General features: G+C 44.3%; 1 protein-coding gene and 1 long non-coding RNA gene across 4 annotated transcripts in view; one reads left to right on the top strand and one right to left on the bottom strand.

Annotated features, from left to right (window-relative positions):
• SND1 (staphylococcal nuclease and tudor domain containing 1) overlaps positions 1–25,866 on the top strand; it is a 379,862-nt gene that overhangs the window by 225,055 nt on the left and 128,941 nt on the right. Inside the window, exon 15 of the mRNA XM_006184738.3 lies at positions 10,744–10,885. Coding sequence (XP_006184800.1) covers positions 10,744–10,885 — 142 coding nt within the window. The remainder of the gene's footprint in view (positions 1–10,743; positions 10,886–25,866) is intronic.
• On the bottom strand, positions 17,956–23,986 carry LOC116664795. Of its 3 annotated transcripts, none has more exons than XR_004321243.1 (4): positions 23,686–23,986; positions 18,854–18,969; positions 18,394–18,514; positions 17,956–18,295 (listed from the first exon to the last, which is right to left on the bottom strand). It is a non-coding gene; the product is annotated as an uncharacterized LOC116664795 (long non-coding RNA). The 3 variants fall into 3 exon arrangements; XR_004321244.1 differs by lacking the exon at positions 23,686–23,986 and adding an exon at positions 23,151–23,176; XR_004321242.1 differs by lacking the exon at positions 18,854–18,969.

Genomic DNA, 25,866 nt, shown 5'->3' on the forward strand with positions numbered 1-25,866 from the left:
TGGAGAGAGAAATTTGAGGTCTACTTTGGTAGAAGAACTAATAGGATTTGGCCATTGCCTGGACCGGGGGTCAAAAGGGGGGATGGAATGTGAATGTTGTGTGTATATCCGAATGTCCAGCACAAATATCTGGTGGTGGTGCTGCTTTTCTGATATGATAAAACACCGGTGGCACAGATTTGGGAGGAAACTTAAGAATCTCTGGACATATAGACAGGAATGTGTGAAATTGCGCAGAGAATTAGGAGAAGGGGCCCAGGCCAAACCCCAACCTGAACACTTAAAGAAACTTCAAAAGGAGCTTCCCAAGCTGTGAGAGGGAAAAATCTTAGAAACTAAGAAGAGAGAGCACTTCACAACACAAGTGCCATCCATAGTTATGTACGCACTGATGGAGAAATGACACCAATGGGAGATCTTTGGTTGAAGAAGAAATTTGTTATCGTGACCAGATCTCTTTGTCTAAGTTCTCTGCCATCACTCACGCATCCTGGGGTACATGGTTTTCCATTGATAGGCTAGATTCATAGAATCTCACATTTAGGACCGCAGTACAGTATCCGCATGCGAATGCATTATAGCGAAGTGGTGAAGTCACTGGTGAGAGGCAGGGTTATAAGTCTATTTTTTCTTAGGAAGAAATAGAATTCCCCAGCACACCCCCAAACCCTACATGTCTAACCACTTTAAAGTTATTTTTATTTAAGGGTAGTTTTATTATTGTCTGGCCTACCGTTGCACATTTATCCCGGCACACGTGTGGAATTCTGGGGACTTTATTAAATCTATTTCTGTTCCCAGCCACGGGGTGCTTTCTTTCGTCACGCTGCAGACGTTACTAGAAACACATTCTCCTTACTCTCACGTCAGGCTAATGTGTGATTTTTGTTTGTTTTCTACCTATTGCCGACACTCCTCTTGGCTCTGCACCACAATTGTCTAAGTTAAACTTCTCTTCCTTAGGAAAAGAGCTAGTTTGCTGTCATCAGTGCCATAAAGCCCATGCTTTAAATGCTGTTTTTGAAGGGATCGTGGGGCAAATTTCACATGCAGTTTTAATTCAGGGTGTTTTCCAAATCAGTTCACAGGCGTTATTACAGTGTCCATAATATTTATTTGTCTCAAAATATATGGAACAATTATAGAGAACTAATTCACTCCAGAGAATGTTGACTGTTGGCTCAAAAAAAACTTTTTTTTTTTTTTTTGAAGAGACCTTTATCTGACCTGAATAATTTGCAAATTTATCTGGGCAAAACTGAATCAGCCCTGAATGTTAATTGTATTTTCCTTTTTTAAAAACAAAAACTTAACACTTTTTTTAAACACAAATTTTCTGTCAACAATTTTGTTTTTAAATGCATCAAATATAAATAAGCCAAAGGAAGAAAATCATCTCTACTAGCACTGCCAGAAGTTTTTCAGTAAAAAAATAGAGCTATTCGGCAAAATGTGGATTTTCTTCTCTTTTTTTCATTTTCTCTCCCCCCCCCCCTTTTTTTTTGTTTTTAGTGATGAAAGGTTTTTTTTCAGAACAGGGACTTTCTCTGTTTTATTCCTGACTGCACGGTTGGTGCCTAGAACAGTGTCTGACACAGAATCATTGCTGAATTCCTTTTCCCACTTAATTCTTTTTCTATACGAATACTATTCTTTTACCTCATTTTTAACGTCTGCCTAGTACTCTGTCTTATGTATTGTTGGATATTTAGTTTATTTGGGTTATTTTTTTTGTTGGCAAAGAACATTGATTCCTTTAGCTAAATCATAGTCTGTAATTATTTTCTTAGAACAATTCCAGAAAGTAGAAACTTAGGCCAAACGATAGCATAAAGTTTTTAAGCTTCATCACCCTACAAATCTTTATTCGCTAAAATGATTAGGTTTCAGTTAAATGCCTTCATTACTCTTCTTTTCATATTTTGCAGTTTTATTAGCTAGTATTGTTACAGTTTGACTACTCATATGCAATATATTGCATGTAATTACATGTATACAATATACTGCACATTTTTTTTAAGTTTACATATATGGGCTGATCATTGTTTCTAAGAACAGTTTAGAGCTTTAGCTTTCTTAACTCACATAAATATCAAAGGAATAAAGCCAACCACAACATAAGAATCAATAGAATGCAATAATCCAATCAGCCTTTATTACTCTTAAAACTGACCACCTTCTGTATTAGTTAATAATTTCTACCATAATGGTTGTCCTTGTTCGGTTTCAAAAACTAGAACTTTGTCTTGCAAATGTTATAATAATTTAAGAAGACTAATTAGACTTACTAAAAAACTTTTTGTTTAAGATTTATTGGGCCTAAATATGTCTGCAAGCAAAAATGAAAGTTGAAAGTACTTTTAGGGGGTGTCAAAATTATTTTAGTCATCTAACTTTTCCTTAACATTTATTTTGATTTCTTATTAAAGTAGTGTCCTTGTCTCACGTGGGGCAGAGTTTGGCATGGCATCAGTTTTCTTGCCTCTGAGTCCTTGATTTGCCCATGAAATGAAAACTTGAGCTTCATCAGACTGTCTTAAATTCTTTACTCTGCACATCTTGTTTTAATTATATCTCTCAAGCCATTTTGTGGTTTGGTAATAAATTCTTACCTATTTCATAGAAACTTCAGAAGTGATAAAAATTGATTTAAAATTTTTAAAGAAAAGAATGTGTTTCAGGCCTGTATGTTACTTTTCCATCCTAGCCTTGTAATTGTTATCCAGAATTACAGACTCTGGTTGATGTGCTTTGTTACATATTCTCACTGGGCGTATCGTGTGTAAGCTATGTTTTTAGACCAGTCTCATGTCCTTTCCATGTCCTTTTTCTGGAAACATACAAGATATTTATTGTGGTATTGCTATAACAATTTATTATTTTTTTTCTTAGAAAAGTAACAGAGTTGTTAAAAGTCAAAAATAGCCTTTTTCTCATATCCATCATTGGTTGTGTTTATCCTTACCAGTTTAAGATGGGAATACTGCCTTTAACTGTTTTCTTATCAGTGTAATTGTCTATTTTATGTAAATTGGTTTTTTGTAATTTAGATAAATTACATGTTTTTGGAGCGATACATAACCTGAAAATAATTAGAAGGTGGTATGCCTTTCAGTGTGTTGAACTCCTCTATAAATATTTTTTTGTTACAAACTGATATTTTTGGACAACTATCTCTTATGTCCATATTTTAAAGCAATTGTAATTGTTTCACAATAAAATAAGTTTTCTTCCTATCATGACTAAAGCAGCCAGTGGTAGCAAAACTAGAGTGTATTGCGATGCTGATGGATAATAGAAGGAATTTATCTGTTGATTCAAAGTTCTCACAGACAGGATAGTCTTTCTCCTGAATAAAATACACAAAAGCAATCCTATATTTACCTACCTGACCTTAGATAAGACACTTGCTCTATGAAATAAGGATAGGAATTTTTTTGTTTAAATTTTCAAAGGAGAGGGGAGTAAACCAAGAACGGGGAAGGCCTGGATTTGGGAAATACAACCCAGGAAAAGTGAAGGGAATTCCCAAGGTCTTGGTGGAGGGAAGGCCCGGGGCACCTGCTGCGTAGCAGGCCTAGTGGGCCACCGCGCACTGCACACCCGAGGATGGGAGCGCTCCAGGGATGGCTGTGATTTACAGAGTCAGGAGTTTAGAAACACTGAATATCAATTTAACCAAGAATTCTAATAATGATCTTTGGGAGAGTGAGAGTCTGTAGAAATGGGAAGAGGGGCTGTTTGGGGTGGAGTTGTGGGTGGAAAGAAGGTGGAGTTGTTTGTGGAAACTCCTAAACACCACAGAGCCGTTAACTTTGAGATAGTTGTGTGGATTGGCAGACCTGAGGAGGGAGGTGGCTTGTCACTGCCTAGGTCATCCACATTAGGGAAAAAGGAGTGTAGATCAGAAGAGAGCAAGCTTTTGTGGGTGATACGTTATCCTAAAGTATATATTTATCTTATCTTAACCAGGTATCTATTTCACCAGGTAATTATTTACCTCTACTCTTTTATATGAGGCTATGCTAAACTTATAAATCAACTTTTTTTGGTCTTAGACAATAAGCCAAGGGCATTGTATTTCCTAATGATCAAATGCAGATTTTTCCACTGAAAGGCAGTGACTTCATTTCTAAAGGTTAAACTGAATGGTTCTTACAGCATAATTTCAGCTGGTTAAATGTGGGAAACTGAAAGCCATTCAATAAAAGAATAATCTCTGAGCCTGTGTAGAACTTTCATTTGATTGGGAATTGGGTGTTATTTTATTCACGTTAAGCCAGATCACATAATGATTTTATTTCAGGGTAGGAAAGAAATGTCAATAGGCATATGTACTTAGTGGTCCTTTTTCCTTATTTGAACACAGCATTTCCTCCGTGTAGCCAATTGAGGATGGCAGTGCGCTTTCTCTGAGCCACTGCCTGGAATTGATACTTCCATGCTGCTTTGGGGAAGCAGATTTTTTTTTTCCCTATGCTCTCCTAACCCCTTGTTTTCTCATCCAGACTATTTTCTGCTTAATTTTTTAAGTGCTTTAATGCATTGAATAGCTAATTAGATTAAAGTAGTTTACTCAAAACACAATTACTGTGCTGAATTTTGAGCTTGTTATTCACTCTCAGTTCCATGTAAACTAGTTGACCAGGAAATTTTTCTTGAGTTTAGAATGAAAATACTACATTGTCTGCCTACTGAGTTCATGTTTTCTCATTTATTTTAAAATTTAATTTTAGTTGGTGGAGTTTTGACAAACATGTACACATGTAACCATCACCACAGTCAAGACAACGGCCATCAAAATTCTTCCGCCCCCTTTGCAGTCAGCCCCCAGCCCTTCCCATAGCCCGCGGCGACCGCTGATCTGTTTTCTGTCCTTACAGTTCAGCCTTTGCAAGAATGTCATAGAAATGGAATCACGTGTTTGGGATTCATCCATGTTGTCTCTGTATCCTTTTCATTGCAGAGTAGTATTCTGTTGTGTTGGTGGACTACAGTTGTTGATCCAGTTCCCTGTCGAGGGGCATTTCAGTTTTATCCAGGTTGGGGTGATGACAGTTGAAGTCCAGGCCATATTCTGGGAGCCCCCTCATCTGTTTCTGTCACAGGGCTTGACTTGTTTTCAGTTGCCCTGCCGTGGTTGTCAGAATTCTGCTTTTGCACATTTTCATTCTAAACACAGGGTTGTGTCTTCTCTCCTTAGCATTTGCCAAGTCCTGCTTTCTTTTCCCACTGTTGTACCTCATGGAACAGAACTAGGTGGTGGGCGAGACCAACCAAATACAGACAGCTGTAGACACCTTTCTTTTGCAGGGCTCCTGAGGGCAGGCACATCCTTAACATTTCCAGTCTGGTTGCAGAGAGTTTTTTGGTTTTTGTGGGTTTTTTTGCTCCATATTGGGGACCTGAAGCTGCACGTGCGCAGACACGCTCAGAAGCTTCCTCCTTCTTCCTCTTCCAGTGTGGGAGGCCCTCCAGTCTCTGCCCTTCGGTCTCCACTCTTCTGGGCTGCCCTCCCTTAATGATTGGTAAAGAAGTAGAAGCAGGGAAGAAAACAGAAGGTCATGTTCTCTGTTGAGTGTGCTACAGATGAGAAGGCAGCCTCCCAAGTTGAGGGCTTTCTTCCAACTTAGCACTCCTACAAATGTCCCCTTGATACACACTCCCCGGAGTGGAGCCCAGAGCCTGCACATGGTTTCTCCTACATTCAGACAACTTTGGAGGCCCAAGTAAGGTGCTGTGCCAACCAAGTAAACAATGTGAGAAACTAAACCACAGACAACACCTAACGAAAGATTATTGACGGACCAGCTTCAACCTTTTTTTTATGCTTTGTTTTCTTGTAGTGTTTCATTTTTTCAGTCAGTGCTTTTCTCTAGGGATCTCTCCTGGGTTCACTTCATTCCTGTTAAGCTTGTACCTCATTGAAGTCGTACACCCTCCACCAGTCCCCCTTACAGACACCTCACCATGAAACATTGATAACCAGCCAGGGGAGGTTAGCTTCAAGTTTTTAAGTGCTTCGGGTGATGACGGAGCTGGACAGCATCCCAAGGATCTTCTCACAGGGCCCCATTTATGTCAGGAGATTATCTTGCTGTACAGCTGGCTCCTTGCAGAGAACCACAAACTCATTCTGTGAATTAGAACATCACATGGGGCCATAGTGCCTGGGTTATGGGAAGGAGGAAGAGTGTGAAGTGATGGATGACTTTTTTGCTTTCTGATAGAGATGTGGTTATGATTTGTCTCCCACATGGCTGCAGGAGAAATTCTGGTCTGGAGGGCCCTGGCAAATTAGATAACTACGATGATGAGTTATCACAATACACCTTAGAATGAGGGAGCGTGTTTGCTTCCATATCCTTAGCCGTAAGTCCTGATTTCCGTGCTTTTTTTTTCCCCTATGCATGTGTCCTCTTGTACACACAGATTTTGCTGCTTCAACATTAAGATTGGTTGGACCCAAACAGCATTGTGCTCTGGAGTCCTTTAGCCTCAGGTCAGCCCTTTTAGGGGAGGAAGCTTCCTGGTTTGCTGAAATGGGGAGTTCAGGACCCAGTTGTCCCTGCAGGAAGCTTCATCAGGGTTGAAGGGCCTGTTTCGAGTTCTGTCTCTCAAGTGCTTGTGGAGTTGACTACCCCCACGGTACCATGATAAACTGCACATATTTGTTTTTAGTTCTTTTTCTATGATGTTAATCAAAGAGTGATTGTGATGATGAGAACTAATTAGTGAGCTTCATTATTTAACAGTTCCCGAGTGAGACTTGCCCATGATAATCCTGAGTGGTTAATTGTTAACTAATAGGTTTATTCTGATTCCCATTTCCCTGTGCTGTTTTGTGTGATGTGATGTTTGCCTCTCACCAGTCCTAACTATGTAAATGCCTACCTACTATGTGGGTGTTTTTTGGTGCAAAAATCCCAGAGTTCACTTTGCTAACATCTAGTGTGAACGGACAGGCTAAATCCCTGTTCCAGAATTTGGAGAACTTTGATTTATGTAAGTTCTGCTCTTCAAGGTTGCAGGAGACCTCGCTATCTAAGCAGTGTCCTTGTGGACCTCTGTCCTGGGCCTACTACGTACGGTTTCTGCTTTCCCGGTTTTCCTCCCTGCCTCCTGCCCACAACTTCCTCACCCTTCCAAACTTGGTAACTCAAATAATTGTGCTCAATTATTTCAAACATGTGTTTGCTCACACAGCAAGGTACTTTGTAGAGGTAAGTTGCAGTCTTACCTGCTGAAGGGGGTTATTTGCATGCACCCACATTTGCAAGAGGTTGGCCTGCCAGTCCAGAAGTGGGGGCAGAGTAGGGGTGTATAATTAAGATGTCTTTATAACTCTTTAAGGATCATCCTGCCTTTCTTCAGGGTCGTTCAAAACCCCACTTCTATGAGTCTGAGGTATAGATATTAAATCCTTTGAAATGAAGTCACCCCAGGCACATTTGTTGCATCATTACTTTCTCAATTTCAAGGTGCATTGAGGAGGCAGAAACATTCCTTAAAGAGATGCCATCCACAATAGCAGGTTAAATGTAGCTAATGCAACCTTAAATTAGCTTTTCTAGGAGAGCTGAAAAATACTTATGTTTGGTTTGTTTTGTAGCACAGGTAATGTGAAAACTACCAGTGCAACAAAAAAGACTTATCTGCTCAGAAGTACAGTTGCTTCTTGATTATTTACACCAGTGGAGGGGAATATTGGTCCAGAAAACTATAGCTAATTTATCTACGTGGATTCTCAAAGCCTTGGGCCTGTGTAGTGCCAGATAACTATGGCAAATAGATTCTCAGGCCTCATGTAAATCAGCCACAACTAGAATTCTGAGCAGAAATATTTGATATTTAATAGTCTTACCTTGAAATGAGCGTCCTATGTCATAAGTCTCAATGTTGTTATCTCTTTAAATTTGAGACCATTAATCTTTATTTAAAAATATGTTTGGAGTTCCAAGGAAATCTAATTTCACTAAATCTTAGAAGATCCTGCTTCAGGGTTATTGGAGGAGAATTTAAAATGTCATGTTAATAACATCCTTTAACTTTATCACTTGGCTACCCTTAAGATCCACCTGGCATCTTAAACTCCTCAGTAGGGCCTTAACCGCCCTCTACTATACTGTTTCTCATAATCATGTTTTCTTTTATATACCTATTGCTGTAACCTTAGAAATGGGTGTTAGTCTAGCACATTGCTGTGTCTTGGGAAAGCAAATCGTTTAACCATAACATTTAGTCCATTTTACAGTAGAACAATCAAAATTCCTACAATAAAAAAAATTTCCATACCTGAATTAGCAGAGATGATTTATGGCTCCACCACCTGCAGGAACTTGTCAATCTGCCTTACCAGTCTTTTCATTTGAGCCAATGACTGAAACAAATATTAAAGGTTTCAAGAGTTTTTGTGTTGAAAAGGAACTTGGCAAGCAAAGGAAGAGCTTGAGATGACAAGGAAAGACAGACACCATTGTCTGCCTGTGACTGAGATTTGAAAGAGCTGACATCTTTTGGGGGTTACATTCAATGTAATTAATTGGCTTTGTAAGAATTTGTTATTCCCCCAAATCTACCAATTTGGGCAAGATTTCCATCTCTTCCCTTAACGGGTGATCCATAGGCATATCCTCTTCTCCATATCTTGTCTTGCAATTTTGCCTCTAGAAGTAAACATGGCCAGTTCTGGTAGGCTTTTGAAATTTGCTTTCATGACTTTGATTGTCACCATTGGCTTTCACTTCTAATCTTTGTCATAATTGATGACATGTTACATCCTCTGCCATCTTGCCATGTTTTCTTTGTGTGATAGGACCAAGTTGTAGGTTGAGACTTAGAAGGAATCAGGAACATCTATTGGGGTCTTTTTGTTTGTATGTTTTTATTGCATGGCTGACAGTAATGTCCCTTAATTTCTCCTTGATCCTCAGCCTAAGTATCTCTCTTGGTAAGATAGGTAATCGGTTAGCAAAATAGGAGAGTCTGCTACAACTTCCCTTTTTAGTGTTAACCCTAGGGGCTGGCTGCATGTGTGCCACTGTATTCCTGTAAGCATTTTTTTCTCAGATAAATACATCGAGGAGACAGTGATGAGCAAACATCTGTTTCTGAAAAACAGAGATTAGTGCAGTCTTGAGGCAAAAGGTCTTCTCTTTGGAGACGTTAAGTTGCCTCATGATTTGCGATAATCAATTTGATAATTGTGGTTGACTTATTGGCTCAGCTCATGAATAATGTCCCAGATTTAGACTGGTGTGGCAAAAGGATTTTAATCAGGTAGTGCTTTCCTTCCCATGGAGCATTTGTCTTGCTTGACTCTCCTGGACTGCAGCCAACTGCCGGGAAGGCATTTCCCCACTGTATGTGTCTAGTAGAATGTTTATTGCTTAAGTGTTCATCGGGGGAGTTTCTGTCCCACTAAAGCTCATTGTTAGCCTTACTTTTTACCAGTGCACCCTTAGAGATACTGAGAATGGATGACTGTCTCTCCTTTTCTCTGAGAATCTATTTGAAGGGAAGGATGAATCTCATTACTATAAATATTGTTTTCATCCCAGCCTACCTCACTGCTTCTGAATGAGAGGAACCCCTTTGGCTGCTGTGAAGACTCTCAAATACTCGATGGCTAGTTAAATTTTCATTATCTAATGTGCATTAATTTACATACAATAGCTCTGTTGCTAGGAGCAGAGTTAGAAAGGAAGAGCTTGGTGAGTGCTGACTGCTTGGGTCACAGGAGTCGGGACAGTGTGCAGAGAGTTCACTGTCCTCAGAGGGAGCTGGCAGGTCTGCTGGCTGCGCTGCAAAGCTGCAGAATTCTGATATCCAGTGACTATTCCCCCAGCACATGCCGTGTGATATTTCAATGCTTGCTTACCTTATCATCTGTTTAATTAGCTTGAGAGACTGTGAAAGGATTTGAAGGCTCTGAGCTCCTCTGAAGCTGAGAGCTCTGAGGCTGGAAAGGTTTATGATTTGGTACCCTTGAGAGTAGAATGCATGCACTTTGTGTTAATGTGTGAAAAAAAAATGTTTAAAGCGCTATGCCACTTCATGTGTTTTTACTGTGTCTGTAATTATTCACTCTGATACGCTGTGGTATTTATTGGTCCCCATGGACGATGACATCCTGCTGTTACAGATATCCCAGGCCAGGAACAGGAGCAGTGTGCCCTGGGTCCTAATTTTCCTGAAAAGCGCACAGAGCAGGACTTCGCGGTATTGGTGCCCAGGGAAGGCTGCGTTTTTCCCTTCATTAGGAAATACTTAATCTACATAATCTGTGAGTCAGGGTGAACTGCTTTGAGTTTCCTGGGAAAGGGCTATATCACGGAGTTTGGGAGTCACTTTTTTTTTTTTTAATTAAAGTTTCAGTTTAACCTCCACAGAAAGTGAGTATTGGTTTTCTCCCCTCAATTTTATGTAGAAGGAAGAAGAGCTCTTCTGTCCTGTCCCAGAAGAAAGGATGAAACTCTCATTTCAGGGCACCTTCTTAACTTTTACATCCACCGAGTGCTTCATCACTGAAACAGAGGGAAGCAGAGAGTCAATGTTCTAGAAGCTTTTGATTAACTACATTTCTCCTATGAAAGTCTGTCCTGGTTTTAGCAGTGTCTGATTTTCTAGGGTTATTTGCCTAGCTTCCTGTGGTCGGCCAGACTTTTTGCCCTAGAGCAGAGAGAAAGAAACATTTGCCTAGATTGCATTTACTTTTCTGACCATTCTTCTTCTCGCCCCCAGGATACCCAAAAAGCAAAGCAGTTCCTGCCCTTCCTCCAGCGGGCAGGCCGTTCTGAAGCAGTGGTGGAGTACGTGTTCAGCGGGTCTCGTCTCAAGCTGTATTTGCCAAAGGAAACTTGCCTTATCACCTTCTTGCTTGCAGGTAAGTCCTGTGTGTTATGCATTGTTCCGAAAATTCTTCCTGTAGCTCAGAAGTCATCAGCGGAGGACATGTGCACTTCTTCCCCCCTGTTGCCGACAGGACCTGGAGCCCACGTGGGTGCTTCAGTCTCTGAATTGGGATATAAACGCAGAGTTCCTAGATTTGATCCATCTGTTCCTGCAGACCCGGTGCTGGTCCTTTCCTGCTGCTCATTTCCACCAACCACAGGCCGCAGGAGTGTAGGACAGCTTAGGAGACAGCACCCACCCTCCCACAGCCCCGGTGAAGGGAATTCCACACGTGGGAAAACGTTACTGATGGGATTCCCCTGGTTGGTGTGTCACATCTGGGGTACACTGCCCTGCGGTGTTACACTTGAGCAGGGCCACGGAGGCTGAGACCCCCTGTCCTTGTAGCTCCCCAGGCAGTGCCGTTCGTCTCTTTCACGCTTTGCAAATGTCAATAGGATCCAGATCCTTTATGGAACCCCACACATGACATGACCTTCACAGGCCCCTCCATCCCCATTATTACCATCTGGCACTAAGGCTGACGTGCCAGGGTGAGCCTTCCTCCTTTCTTTGCTGGCTGACTGTCCATCTTCCTTATCCTATCTTTTCTAGTCGCTTAACATTTCACAGGCCAGCAAGACTATGCACGAACTGCGCTCTGCGCTCTGAAGGGGCTGATTTACACGTATGCATTCAGGAGCATTCATTTCTTCTCTGCCAGCGGCGAAAAAACTTACTTGTTTCCAGCCAGTACTTTGCAGGGGCTGTGGTCTTGGAGGGAGAGGGTCATTTTACTTCCACACCGTGCACCCACCCCAAGACACATTCACTCACTCCCAAAAGACACGTTCCATTGTGTTCACCTGATGCACGTTGCTTTCTCTGAAGCTGTCCTGTCGCCTCAGCACTTCTTCCATCAAACTCTTGAGTAGAACTTGCCAGTGGGGGAAGAGAACCGGGGTCATGCTTGCCATCCCCTGCCGGATTGCCTCAGCCTCCCTCTCCTTGAAGGCATGGATACTTTCTTCTCCACAAGGGTCTCCCTCAGGCCCCAGCTCAGTGGATTATTACATGAAATTAATCACTGAGCATGTGGCTGTGAGGCCCACGGTTGCTGCTCGGCCTCCCTCCTCCTTGAGGCTGCTACTTGCTCTTAAGAAGTTGATGATCGCTACTCAGCGGCTGGCCCTCTGAAGGGGCTGACTGACAGGCAGCTCAGGGGCAGCTCTCGAGAAGAAAGGCCACAACAAATCCACACCTCACTGGAGGGCTGTGCTTTCGTTCCTGCGAATGTGCGTTGTAAGCGGAGGGGCAACGTGTGCGCAAGAGACCTTAAGATACCCGTAGCGGAGGAGTTTCTCAGCAGTGCGTTTTTTTGTTCACAGGCTTTGAGGTATATATTCAGCTCATTCTTTGCTCTCTGCCTGCAAAACACAAGCATCCTTCTGGCAGCGTAGAGCTTTATCCCAGAGGTGTGAGAGATAAACAGTATTATTCTTTCTGGGAAACTTGGCCCCAGATCTATAGGGGAAAAGAAAACATTGACGTTCTGGCTTCTAAACTCAAAACGACCTGAATGGAGCCAGCTCAGAGCTTAGATTTGTCTTGGCTGCAGTCTTTCTTCTGGTCGTACCTTGCTGGTTGTACACAAGAAGCCTGATCACTCGACTGTGCAGCAGCCGGTTCCTCCGTGCACTTGGCCTTATTCGAAGCTTAGCGATTCAGAAGGTGTTGTCTGAGTTAACGTACATTGTGAAAGATAGATTACAGAAACAAATACCTGTTAAAAATACAAGCTTTTACATTTTTCTCCTGCCGTACTCCATGCAGTTGTTTGACGCATCTTCTGGTTTCTTTAGAAACCTGTCAGGGATACAGGGTGTTGTAAGAGAAAGCAAACCTCGGCTTGAATCATGGCTCTGCTATGTACAAGCAGGGGACTTGAGGGAGGTTTTTTATTCTCTTCAAGCCTTAGTTTACACATCAGTTAACTGGAGAGAGTTTCTTGCCTCTCAGGAATTTTGTGAGGGTTTAATGAGATGTGTAAAGGTTCAGAACAAGCCTGCCATAAAGCAGATCATCGATGAATGTTTCCTTCCTGTTCTTCTCACAAAGACTTAATGAATTCATAACCAGAGCTTTCCCTGACTGTGTGGAGTGGCGCAGCTGTGCGGCGTGTGTGTGCACGTAGCCCTGGCTCTACCATGGAGACTCTGACCTACCCATTAATTCAAATAAATCAAGAGAAGGATCTGTCCTCGCCTCCTCCTGACTAAGCAAAAAGCTCACTAAAAGAAAAGCCACTGGCTTTTCCCTTTGATTTTGGAGCAAGGAACCCTGCATCCTGGTAAGACATGGTCCTTGGTCTCAGTAAGCTCTGGAGGGAAAACAGACATGTAAACAAACTGTAGTGTTGGGCACTAGGTGAGATAACAGAATGATTTTAAATGCTCAGAAGTAGCAGAGGTGGGAGTGGATGCTTGGGGTTATTTAGCTGGAGAATCAGTGATTGTGTGCCCTAGTTGCTGACACCTAAGCTATGCTCTAAAGGACAAATAAGAGTTAGCAGTATTGTAGGGACAGGATGGGAGGGGTGGGAGGAGGAGAGGAATATTCTAAGTAGAGGTACCAGCAGGTACAAAGATGGAGACGCATGATTATATTCTGATGTGTCCAGGGAACCATGAACCCTTTGGTGCTGGTGGAGTGTAAAAGTGAGGAGTGGGGTGAGGCTGGAAACACAGATGGAAGCGAGTCTTGTGTGGGGTGTACTGTGGACCCTCAGAGTCCCTCTCAGTGTTAGCAGCGTGACATGCTCACACTTGTGTTAAGAATGTTTGTTTTGGTCGAAATTGTAACAAATGAGGCTGGAGGCTAGAGAAGCAGAGACTGAAAGGGTAGTTAGGAGGAAGACTTCCAAATTCAGGGAGTGGTTGGGTTTTTCTGGTCAGGAGTTGGGGGTGACATTGAGTATAGGAGAGAAAATAAACAGGTCCAAGGCTTGAGTTATTGGGCAGATTTTGACCTCCACCTGCAAGAGCAACGCTGAGAATAGATTCTAGGAAGATCATCAGTGGTCAGAGGATTCGTTGGAGAATCCTGAGAGAGCACTCTTCTGGAAGCCGAGGGAGGGAAGAATTCCCAGGAGTCAACAGGGACAGGTTTTACCTTAACAGATCAGGTAGGTAAAAACTATGCAGTGATTCCATACTACTTAGGAATTAGTAAGTCACAGATGACTGTTGTCAGTGCAGTTTTATCAGCGTTGATTCAGCTAACGGCAGATTACAGGCGACTGGGGAGTAAATGTGGGCAATAAGGAATAGAATTAAAAATAGCCTGCTCTTCACAAAAATCTAACAGAACAGAAAAAGAAGTCCAGAAAAGTGAACGCTGAAGGGTCAAGGTAACATTCTAAGGATGTCAGCAGCTTGTGTCCTTTGATAACTGTGATTCTTACTCAGAACTGGAGCCGAACGTGGCATGGACAGTTGGAAAAGCTGTTCAGTAGACCTCTTGTTTTCTTAGTGCCAATTATAGAATGTAAAACTCAACAAAATCTTCTTGGCAAATGAGGATATAAAAGAGATGAAGTGAGAAGATAATCATGGGGAAAGTGAGAAGCTCTGGTCTGAATTGTGAGGAGCAGGAACTCAGGAAGGACGCACATAAATGACTGAGAGGGCGGTGACCTAGAGGAGATGGATGAATGAAACGGCGAACACAGGTGGAGGGGGTAACCTAGAGAGAGGAGGGCCCCTTGGTCCCCTGAGACCAACACAAAGCTGAACACGAGTGTAGAGCGACATGACGCTGGCCTGGGCGGTGGTCCTGGTGCACAGCTTGGCAGCTCTCTGTGACCGCACTCTTCATCCTGTACAAGTGGCATCTGATGGCAGCGACGTCTCCCAGCAGCCAGGAGCGGGGCTGACGTTGTGGTTCTCAAGGGGACAGTCGTGATCACTGTTCTGCTGTCCCATATGTGCTGGTCCCATTAATCCCAGCCTTTTGGGGAGCCCTCTGGACTTCAAGGTGGGGTGGACAGTTTCCATTTTTATGTGGCCTTTTTTGGGCAGACGGCCCCACAGCTTGATAGGGAGTGGCATTTGGCCCAAGCCAGCTGGTTTCTCTGTCACGGTTCCTGCACCCCTGTATGTGGAATGATTGCTCGGTCAGATGGGATAGCAGGTGGGGCTGGGCAGAGTCAGCTGTAGCTAACAGGTCAGCGCCTCCTGAAAGCTCTTGCCCTTTAGTCCTTTGAGCACCTGGCTTAGGTTTGGCTGGTGAGCAGGTGACCTTAGAGCATCAGACTGAGACTGTTCAAGGTCCCTCAGCCTGCTGCTGTGGCCGCCTCCTGTGCATCCTTATTTCAGTCTTGGGGCAGTCACAGGCAGTTCTTGTCCAGAGTTAACAGGGAAGCCAGGATTCCCCGGGCAGCCTACATTTGTTTAAAAGCATCCTTTTCCCTCGTCTAGCATTTAACGAGCTCCATACATTTCCTTCTCTTAAAACAGCAGCGGTTTACCTTCAGTCTTTGTTTTTGATTTATTTTCACTTGTGCTGGGTGTCACCTTCTACTTAGTATCCTGTCTAAAGAGATACTGAGGCACGAATTTGCAAATCACTTGGCCCATTCTTCACATTTTTATTTAAAAGCACCAGTGGACACGGAGTGTGTGTCCTATTGCTGTGACCTTGATATTACATTTCCTTATTTTGCATTACTTTCTTAGCTCTGGGGTATCTGGGTCATGCTGAGGGCACAATTCAGGAAGTTTTCCTGTTGGCTATGCATAGCAGGGGTCCTGTTAGTGCCTGGAAACCAAATGCCTGAATGAGAAGAGAATAATCATTTGAAGTTTCGGTCTTGTATCTAAAGAGTCTTGTATCAGATATTTGGAGGCTTCTAACTCACTGACATCCCCCAACCCTTTTTATACTTCCAGGTGCCCAAGTGTGGGACAGTGGTATGTGGGAGGAATTGTGGACCAAGACAGGTTTGGGTTTGGGGTGGTGGGGAGTAGAAGGTCGGTCACCAGGGGTGGAACTCAAAGTACAAATGACCTAGGAGGCAGCAGCACCTGGCAGGGGGTTCCCATGTGGATCCCAGCAGGTGACTTATAATGAACCAGTTCCCTAGTCACAAGAAACAAGACTAGAAAATGAGACTTCCCTTTGGCATTTTTTTTTTTCTCTTTGATTATAAGTCCCCTTTTAGAGCTGCCTCATGACAAGAGAGGCAATGAGGAAGGCTTCTGGATGTCTGGAATTTGATAAATGGTGTTTGGTAGGTGCATGATGAACTGAAGGTTTGGCCATGTGTCTGTCCTTCCACCCTGAATGCCTTTGAAGAAAGTACCTCATTTCCTTCTTTCTCTGTAATGTCCCTTTTCCAGCCAATCCTAATGGGAATATCAACTGCCTGTTTCAGCAGACGCAAAACTTTAATGAGAGAGGACAGGGAAGGTGAACAGGAATGTCCCCGGAATGGTGGATCCCCATTGATTACCAGTTCCTAACCAAATTACACAATTAAAGCCAATGTATGTATGAGTGAGAAATCCCATTCTGCTATCACAGAGGTGCTAATGAATCAGGCTGTTATTGTAGTTGTGTTTGCTGGGCTTCTATCCTTAATTAAGCAATTACAGGGTCTGCTGATACTTACGAATTCTTCTCAGATACTTTAATTGAATTGCAACTTAATGGTTATGTGTAAAGTGGGGTATTCTTTCTCTTGGGACTTCTCCATTTGAGTCTGTCTCCGCCGCCTACTTGTTTTCACTTGGGTCCCGTTCCTGGAAATGGGTAGCTTGACATGAGACTTGTCTGGGGCTGCCCTACTTCTTCGCTTCCAGAGATACCATTATGAATTATTTGAGTTCATGTCAGAAGGTCCTGAAGGGTCACTCGTAGGAAAGTATTAGCACAATAAACAGATTTGGGGGAGCCTCTTTTAATGAGGCCAAGATTTTCACAAGGCTGCTAAAAGAATGGTCATCTTTGACATGATATGGATGGTGCATAAACGAATCAGATAATTTCTGCTGTCTTGGATATCTTTTAGTGTAGTAGTTGAAACAGCCACATGGAAAACTTCAACAGGGAGAAACAAAATGGAGTAATGAAAAGTGTAGGCAACATAGGATGAGCACGCAGAGGAGACAACAATTAATTGAGGAATGGAAGAGACTTCCCAAGGGAGACGACACGGGAGCATCCAAGAAGATCTGGACCATTTTCTTTTGCAAGCTGGGTTTGATTCGTCTAGGCAGAACAACTTTGCCTGTGTCCTCAGTTCTCAGGAAGAGTTGCCTAAAAGAAATGGATCTACTCATCTATCGTTTTTCCCTCTGCTTTTGTCTGGGCACGTAAACTCCTGTCTCAGCTCTCCTGCCTGCGGCCTCTCAGCGCTCTGCCCTCAGCTCCCCATCCCTGCAGGCAGACTATCACCCACTGGTCATGAGGATGAAAGTGCAAGCCTACGCTTACAGCCTGATTATCTTCCATCTTTAGACTGTGAATCATCCCCAGAATGAGCCTCATCATGCTTGTGGGTCGTTCAATCGCATGGCCATTTCATAATTTTTTTATATCCACTGGGCACTTTGCTAGGAATATTAAAATGCATTAAGACGTAGTTCCAGCCTTCAAGCAAAGTAGTTGTATCTACCAAAGTACAGAATGTATAGACATGAAGAAAAATAGTATCTGAAAAAGGGTAGCGGATAGGAGAAACAACTCAGATTTTAGAAAAATTATTGTTCTAACCCAAAAGTACAGGATCCAGAGAGCGGTGGAGCCAAGTGCTGGCTCATCCCTGCTCAGTGCAGGCCTGGGTGATAGTCCATCCAAGGACCACTCTTTTAGGAAGGACGTCAGCCGACTGTAGAAGAATCAGAAGTGAGTGACTAGGATGATCAGAGACCTAAGAAGGCCCAGTACCTGAGGACGAGTAGAAGGCATCAAAGGAGACTTCCAGGACCCAGTGGAGTGTCTCAGGGTAAAAGAGGCAGGGATTCCATTTTTTTGAATAGTCATTTCAATTTTGGGGGGGGGAGGATTGAAACAGAGAAATAAAGACATCAGTAAAAATAAGATTCGTTTGCCGTGGTTTAATGGCAGCCACAGACCTTGGAGCTAGACCCCTTAAAGATGAATTCTGGCTCTCCTGCTTCCTAGTGAGTCACTTCCATTAGACTGGCCTGTTGATCTTGATGTGATGCTGGGACCTAGAGGTGAGGGAAACAGCAAGACCCACATGGCAGTTCTGAGCCAGTCTGTCCACAGCTGAGGCAGAGACAGCCCTCGTGGTGGCACCACTTCCCGTGGAGTTGGTCTGAGGGTGGTGCAGCCTCCTAATCGGGATGTTGAGCCCTCACCATCTCAGTTGGACTTCCTGTGCCGAGAAAAGAGAGATGTGGATTTCTGTTTCTCGTTAGGCCCATTGGTTGTCTCTGGATGGATAGGTCAAAGGTAAGTGAAAAGAATCCTCACCTCCTAAATCGTGACTTTGGCATTTTACTATTGCCTTTTACTCTTCCTGCTTCGGTGTTTCAGAATTGATGAGACCAGGGGACAGTATCTTGTGTAGATATCAGGCCTGTCCTCTGCAGAGCTGACAAGAGCCAGTAGAAGGGTACAAAAGGGTCAGACCTGTGAGCGTTTTCCCATGGGTTCCTTTTCCTTTCCTTCTCCCCCCTTCCTGCTTTAAGGTTCTTTCTGAGTATTAAAGATTCCTTAGTCTGTCTTCTACCTGGTGGGCATGAGGGGAAAGAACGGGAAGCTTACAGAATTCTGATGGCTGCTTTCTGCTGGAATGTTTCCAGTACAGCACCTGTCTCTGGATGTGCCCAGATGTCTCTGCTCTAATCCCATTCTTGTTGTGTCCCCAGAAAAATACATTTCAGTGTAGATTTTTTCAGTGCCATCTTGTCAACCTGTTAGCATTTCCTACCAGCCATTTAGTAGCAATGGTGACAAGCAGCAGCATCCAGGATTGGGCTGCTCAGCGCTTCCCCTGCCCTGCGGGCATGTCTGTTTGGCCGGCCTCAGAGTAGAAAATGGCAGGACCTGCATGCAGGAGAGGGAGTGTAAATGGTGTGGTAATTTGAAATTAGAGGGAAGTGCTTTGAAATCCAGTAATGGGCAGCCCTGGGGTGAGCAGTGCATACTGTGCCTGTAACGACTTAATCTTGGTTGCTATGGGTACCACCTTTCACATCCCCCTTTCAAACAGAGATATGACTGGATTAAAAAAAAAAAAGTCTTCATCATTGATAAGTGTCTGCCCCCAAGCCTCAGGTCTTTGCTCACCTTGGGTTCCTTTCAGAAAGTTTTCCCAAGGGTTCCCCAAACTAATGGGATGGATTTGGCAGCGCCTGATCCTGGCCCTCTGTATAAAACTGGAGTGAACGGCAGTACATGGGAGTTAAAACACATGTGGTGTCCGGTGTGGGCAGGCAGCCCAAGCATACTCTCCTGCTGCCCCTGAGGGGGCGCCGCGGGTTTTCATTCAAGTAGCTGGATACCACTGGCCACGTCACACGCTTCCTCACAACCCGTGCACAAGGGCTCCGACAAAGCCCACGGAGCTGCACTCGGTCTCAGTGCCGTGGGATCGGTCCCAGATCCCGATGTAGGGCTGCCAGGCACAGACCTTGTAGGAGCAAGAACAGTCCGCAGAAGTTCCTTTCATATTTGGAAGACATCTGAGACACAACTGCATTCTCTCAGTCTTGTTTGTTCGTCATTAGAGCTTTTTCCCACTTATTTAAATTACCCACTTAATCCAGGCCTTGTAAGTTGTGGATTTTTTTTTTTTTAAACCACTCTTTGCCCATGAGGTCTCACAAATGAGATGTACATCTCTCTTCAGTGGCTTTCGATTTCCAGGGATACCGGTCTCTGCAAAGTTGCCTTATAGGCTTCTAAATGGACTTTGGAGAAACTTTCTCCAAAAGTTTCTGTTTAAGCTTTTTGGATTCCCTGTAGTTTTTTTCTTGTTATACTCATGCTTTATAGTAGCAGTCCTGAATAAACCCAGTAACCCCCATGCTTACCTTCACTATATGTAGGAAGGTATTTAAATGGACTACTCTGCGGCGGGTGGAGAAGTTCCCATTTCCCTGCTCTGGTGTGCCTCCTTTTCCTGAGCTTGTGCATCTGCTAGTGATTTTTCTAGGGTTAATTTGGGTGTTTTTATTTTTAAATTGGAACATGGTGTCTGTCTCTTCTCTGTGTGTGTTTTGGATGCAGCCCCTGTGCTAGGCATGTGGTTATTAACTCCGCTGATATACCAGTTCGCTCATTAGCATTTGCATTTTAAATTACAAGCTAGAGCAGACGACATTTATGCTATATTTGTACCACTGCCTTCTTCATGAATGATGTCGTATGTGCAGGGAATGCAGAAATAACTCTTCTAGGGCCCTGATGTATTTTAGTCCCTTTTTCCGCAAACTGCTATTTCTTTTTTACTCTTGATTCTCATTGTTTGATTGGGAATTTTTAAATTCCTTTCCGAGTTTAGACCTATCTGTGAGTGCTACTGATTAGGATGTGCTGATGACAGACCAACCCTTCGTATCAAAATAGGCACATTGCGGGGAGTGGTCTCTTTCCCTTTCACGTGATGCTCCGGGGAGGCAGCCTGCTCTGATGAGAGAGGAGGGAATTTCTCTTCCACAGTCGGGTGGGCGGGGAGACACGGTAACAGATACTTGTTCTTGCTTGTATTCATGCTCGCATCCCTCTTTTCTCTAGTTGATTACTCAGAGGTTATTCATTAGCACCTGCTAGTGCTTGGCGCTGCACGGGGGAAAAGGGGAACTCGTATATGCCTTCAAGGAGCTTATTTTTGACAAGAAACCCTTAGCTTGCAGTGCAGTACAGCACATACTTAAATAAATGCCAGTAGTTAAGTCCTCTCCGGGGAACTATTCCTCTGGCAGATGGAAACTTCAGCACCTGGATCCGAAGAACCATGGCAGAAGTGCCCAGTCAAGGATGGTGGGCCGGGGAGGGGAGCCTTCCTGGGCATGCGTGTGCCCCGCTCTGCCTCAGCTGGGGCTTGGCTGGTTGACAGCAGCGCGTCGGGGGCAGGAAGCAGAGCTCTGGTAGGTAGCTGTGCCTTCACGCCATTGTGCTCTTTCTTTGTGATATCAGATCTTGTTTCTCTGACGTCTTGTCACAGGGACCCTTCCTCTTGGTGAATTCTGACGTTTAAAACACATCACGAAAAACCCAGGGCAGTCACACTGTAAATGGTAGATGTGCATTCTGGGTAAGAAGGACAGGGGTAAGTAACAGTTTTTTTAATCAATTTTGTCTTGCCAATCAACTCGTCCAAAGAACTTAAGTTTGAAGGGTTGATGGGCACAACACAATTGATAAAGAATTGTTACTCACCTTTGTATTTCTTTTCTTCCATGAGGATGATCTCTGTTTGGTGCGCTCTGTGTTTATCAGTGGCTTCCATGAGCTCCAGACTCCAAACTCGGGCCTTTGAGCCTCAATGTTGGTTTTTTGTTGTTTTTTTTTTTTTTTTCCTAGTCTCTAGCTTCTTTTGATCTCTGCCTGTTGGCTGGCAAAACTGTTGTCCAGAACTAAGCTGTGCCTAACAAGGCAAGGATAGATCACACAGAGGAGATGGGCGGGTCCCTGGAGACTGGCAAGTGGTAAGCAGAGGAGGAGTTGGCTGGCCCCGCGATGAAGGTGCGGTCAGACGATGAAGGTGCATTCATACACAGGTGCCTTTGGGTTGTGTGGTGGCAGGTGTCTAGATGGCACTCAGAGTGTCAGCTATAAATGCGCCATCAGGATGCCGATGGGAACAGTTGAGACAGCTCACAACGAGCCAAGGAATCCCACAGACTCTTTCATTTCTTCATTCCTTCTGTTACTCATATGAAGGACTGACTGCTGGCGGGACTCCCCAACCTGCTGGGACTCTGAGGGGAAGGGCTGACTGCATCACCCCAGTGCCGCCGGGCTGGCCCTCTTGCCATTCCCTGCAGCTTCCCACCCTGTGCCGCTGGCTTCTGACAGAAACCTTGAGTTAAGTGGGTTAGGAATAAACTGCCCGAATGCGTTTGTGCAGATAGCTTCTCTCACCAGCTATCTGAAGTGCTTTCTGAAATACACGGGAGCCCTTTGTAAGCTGCTTTATAAGCTGTGAGTCCATTGTTGCTGCGCTCCGCAGCCAGCGTGTCTGTAACCCGAGGACCGTAGGCTTGGCTCCGGGCCAGGGCTGGGTGTCGGAACCCCGCGCAAGCTGCAGGGCCGCCCACCAGAGTCACTAGCAGCTGTTGCAGGTTGGAGGATTTGCAGAAATTGAGATGGCTGTTCCCAGATATTGGCACTTGCCTGGTGATGAATGACCGCGTCTGTGCGCGGGGCCCTCTGTGCTTTCCTTCGGCCTTTTCTTCTCAGCCCCTGATTGTGGCGCCTGCTCAATGGCCCCGTTGTGGAGGAGGGTGGCTGAGCGGAGGGGTGAGTGGCCTACCGCCTCCACCATTCCCTCCCTCCATTGGCCTGAACTGAGACATTAATAAAAGCTCTTTGATCCCTTGAACTGGTTCTTGGGGCAGGAATTTCGTGGCACAAAGCACAGATGCCAAGGGGCTGAGAAGCCAACCCCCAGAGGCTAGAGGCATGAACTTCACCTGAACGAGGGCCACATGACCCCCTGCTGGCATTACTCTGGTGTCCTTTTGCCTGAACCCACATGTCCACCCCAGAGTAGCCAGGGAGGGAAGACCGAAGACCAGACAAGGTCTGTTTTGATAAAGCCATTAATGGGTGGTATGTTCCTTTCTGATATGATTGCCCAAGAGTGAACTGTTTAGGGGTTTATGCCACTTTGTATAATTTCTTCTTATCACATACAGTCATGCATATTCATGTATGCATATGCTGAAACCTGTGTTCCAGTGCCATCTCCCTCGAGATGAAACTGCAAGGAAACCGGCATGAATGACCTCTTTTAAGAGACTTGTACCCTCCCAACTCCAACCTCCGCCAACTCTCTTGTGTCACCTGTTTTCTGTACTTGCCACAATCTGAAATCTTCTAGCTTATTTTTAACATTGACTGTCTGTATCACCAGAACGTAAGATGCTTGAAGGCAGGGACTTTGTCTTGTGACTGCAGAACCCTGGTCCCAGTGTCAGGAATAGGCCTGACCCAGAGTCAGACTTCCTGAGAAGGTTCTTGGATGAATGAATGCACACTGGTTCTGGGCTAACACTTACCTTATTTTGAAATTCTGAAAACAAAATAACAATACTGTTACCATGGAGAGTGAGTGTTAGAGCCTCCACAGCCCTGAAATGGAAAACAGAGCACCAGACTGGGTGTCTGTCTGGAGAACTGGATTAAAGCTTAGAACTACGCCCCCCCCCCCCCCACTCCCTGCCAAGTCAGATAGCCTCTCTGGGCCTTGGAGTTTTTTCATAAAGTGAAGGGATCAGATAAGTTTTCTCTAGGGTTCATGCCAGGTTTGAATCTCTAATAATAATAGCTTTTACTTAATGAATATTAAATGCTGTGAATTGCCTCATTTAATCCTTACCACAGCTGTTACGTGGATATCATTACAATCCCCATTTCATAGATGAGAAAGCTGAGGCTTAGGAAAGTTAATTTTCTTGCTGAATATAGGGCAGAGCACATTTTCTTGATCTTACCATCCGTGCTGTCATTTAGAATGCAGTGCCCAACTTGACATTGAATGTACTATTATCGTGATATCTTGTGACATTGAATGTGCTGTTACCAAGGTCTTACCTCTTCTGTTTCTCCAGGCTTCCCTCCATCCATTGCATCTGCCTGTGCTCTCTTGTTGGCTGGGAATCAACCAGATGCTGCCTTTCTTTTGGGATGACCAGAAGCAAAGCTTTACAGGGGGCAGTGGTAGTGGCTCTCTTGAGGAAATGAAGCAATGTGGGTGTGAGATTCTAGTGGTTGTTTTGGAGTTTGGATTTGTTTCTGGGCTCCACAGGTGACACCAGTAGGAACACATCTCGGATGAGAGTTTGGCAAGAACGTGTGATTCGGGAGGTCAGACCTGTGGGACAGGTTTATGAGCAGGGGCATTTATGGACAAATTAAACTTCAGCCCTGAGTAAGCAAAGTCCTAAGCCAGTTATTACTGCTCTGGCACTTCTAATGGGCCCTATGCAACCCTTATAAATTATTTAGCTGCTCTGCTAATAAAAGGCCAAGCAACACGCCTAGTCCTGGTGATACTTTAAGTAGAGCTCAAGAGAGAACAGGTCAGAGGGACGCAATATTTGCTGGTCTCCCAGGAGCTCTCCTGTCTCATTTGGAGATAAAAGGGTTAAATGGACTATCTTGAATAGCAGCGTTTTGACAGATGATGCATAAAACTGATGTTGAAATGTTAATATTAGAGATTGGCGAAAGGCTTTCCTCTGAGGAGACGCGTGCTAAGGTTCCCTGGACTGTTGCATCTAATGCCCATTTCTCAGAGTGTCGTGGTAATCGTCAATCAGTGTCCCAGGATATCTAGCACTTAAGCATTTACTGAATTGTTACCATATTGCCCCATTTCCTATCAGTGTATTTTTAGAATCAAGGCATTTGCCAAATTGCCTCTCACATCTGTAAACAGTATAAAATAATTGTTTCTCATCTCATACAGAATATACTTAAAAATACCCATTCCCTGACAGCACCCGTGGCGCTGGCGGGCTTTGGAAAGTGGGCTGTGGCCTCTGAGCCTCCTCGCTTTTCAGGGGAACCTCCTGCTTTTAAGTGCGCTGTTCAGAGTCCAGGTCAAGTGCCAGGCCCCAGGGGTCTTTTTGGTTTATAAGATGGGATTATAGTAACTTTGGGGGCTCTGTCAGCCCTAGATGTTTGGGAACCTGGAAGCAGCGCTTCCGTGAGAGTCTCCAGCCCTGCCTGGCAGCCCTGGGAACGCGCCCATCCCAGCATTTCAGCACGTTTGCCATCTGAGCTTTCATGCTACCCGGAGAAATGATAGGGGCTTTCTAATCTTGCTTCCTTTCCGATTTCAGTGAATCATGGAACCGATTAAAGCAAAGTGACTCATTCATATACACGTCCAAGCATGTTTGGGTTCTGTTTTTTTTAAAGGTGCTCTGAGAATCTCAGTGGTTTCTGGAGGAGCTCTCCATTTATCTGAACTCTAACCTGCTGGAAGCCGCAGGGCGCTGGTGAGGAAGACTCTCGAGGCTGGTGCTTCCCAACAAGCTGTCTAAAAAGCACGACAGCTCCTATTCAAGGACTTGACTGCCTGTCTCCCGATTCATGCCACAGAATTTTGAGAGACCCTTGTTTCTTTCTACTTTGCGCATTCTCGTTATTCTCTTTGCTTTTCTGCATCCACTCCCCTTATCACATCTTGGCGAGTTTTCACAGAAATGAAGACCATGTTGGTATTTGTGCTCGCCCTCATTGACTGTCTTTTTCTGCTTCACTAGGCTGTGTTTTTATTCGCCGGTGAATGACCTTGATTTTATAACAGCAAGAATTGTCACAATCTTGTTCCCACCGTTATTAGCTTTTGTACTTAGACGAGCATTTTGTCCCCATTGCTTTCCATGATCCTATAGAGGACTTCAAGAGATTGTCACCTTTCCGTTCAGCAGGAAATATTCAGCTTAGTAGAGTTGGAATAGGAAGCCTAACTTTATAGGGGAGTAAAATAAGTGAAAGGTATCTATAAAATTTTTAAAGTAACGTTGATCATAGAAAGTTCACTGGACAAGAAATGGGAAGACCTTGTTTCTCCTCCAGACCCCACTGCTGACTGCGTGGCCTGTAACAAGGCTCACACAGGTGCCTGTCCTCACTTCCCACTGGCTGTACGCTTATAGGCGCCACCCAACCATTGTTAACTCCAGGATATGGTCCTAGCTTATGTGGCCTTGGGTTATGTTAAATGACAGCTGACGTTCTTCTTAGCCCTGAAATGCCGTGATC

Source organism: Camelus ferus, chromosome 7, assembly GCF_009834535.1.
Source record: "Camelus ferus isolate YT-003-E chromosome 7, BCGSAC_Cfer_1.0, whole genome shotgun sequence".
Classification (NCBI taxonomy): Eukaryota; Metazoa; Chordata; class Mammalia; order Artiodactyla; family Camelidae; genus Camelus; species Camelus ferus.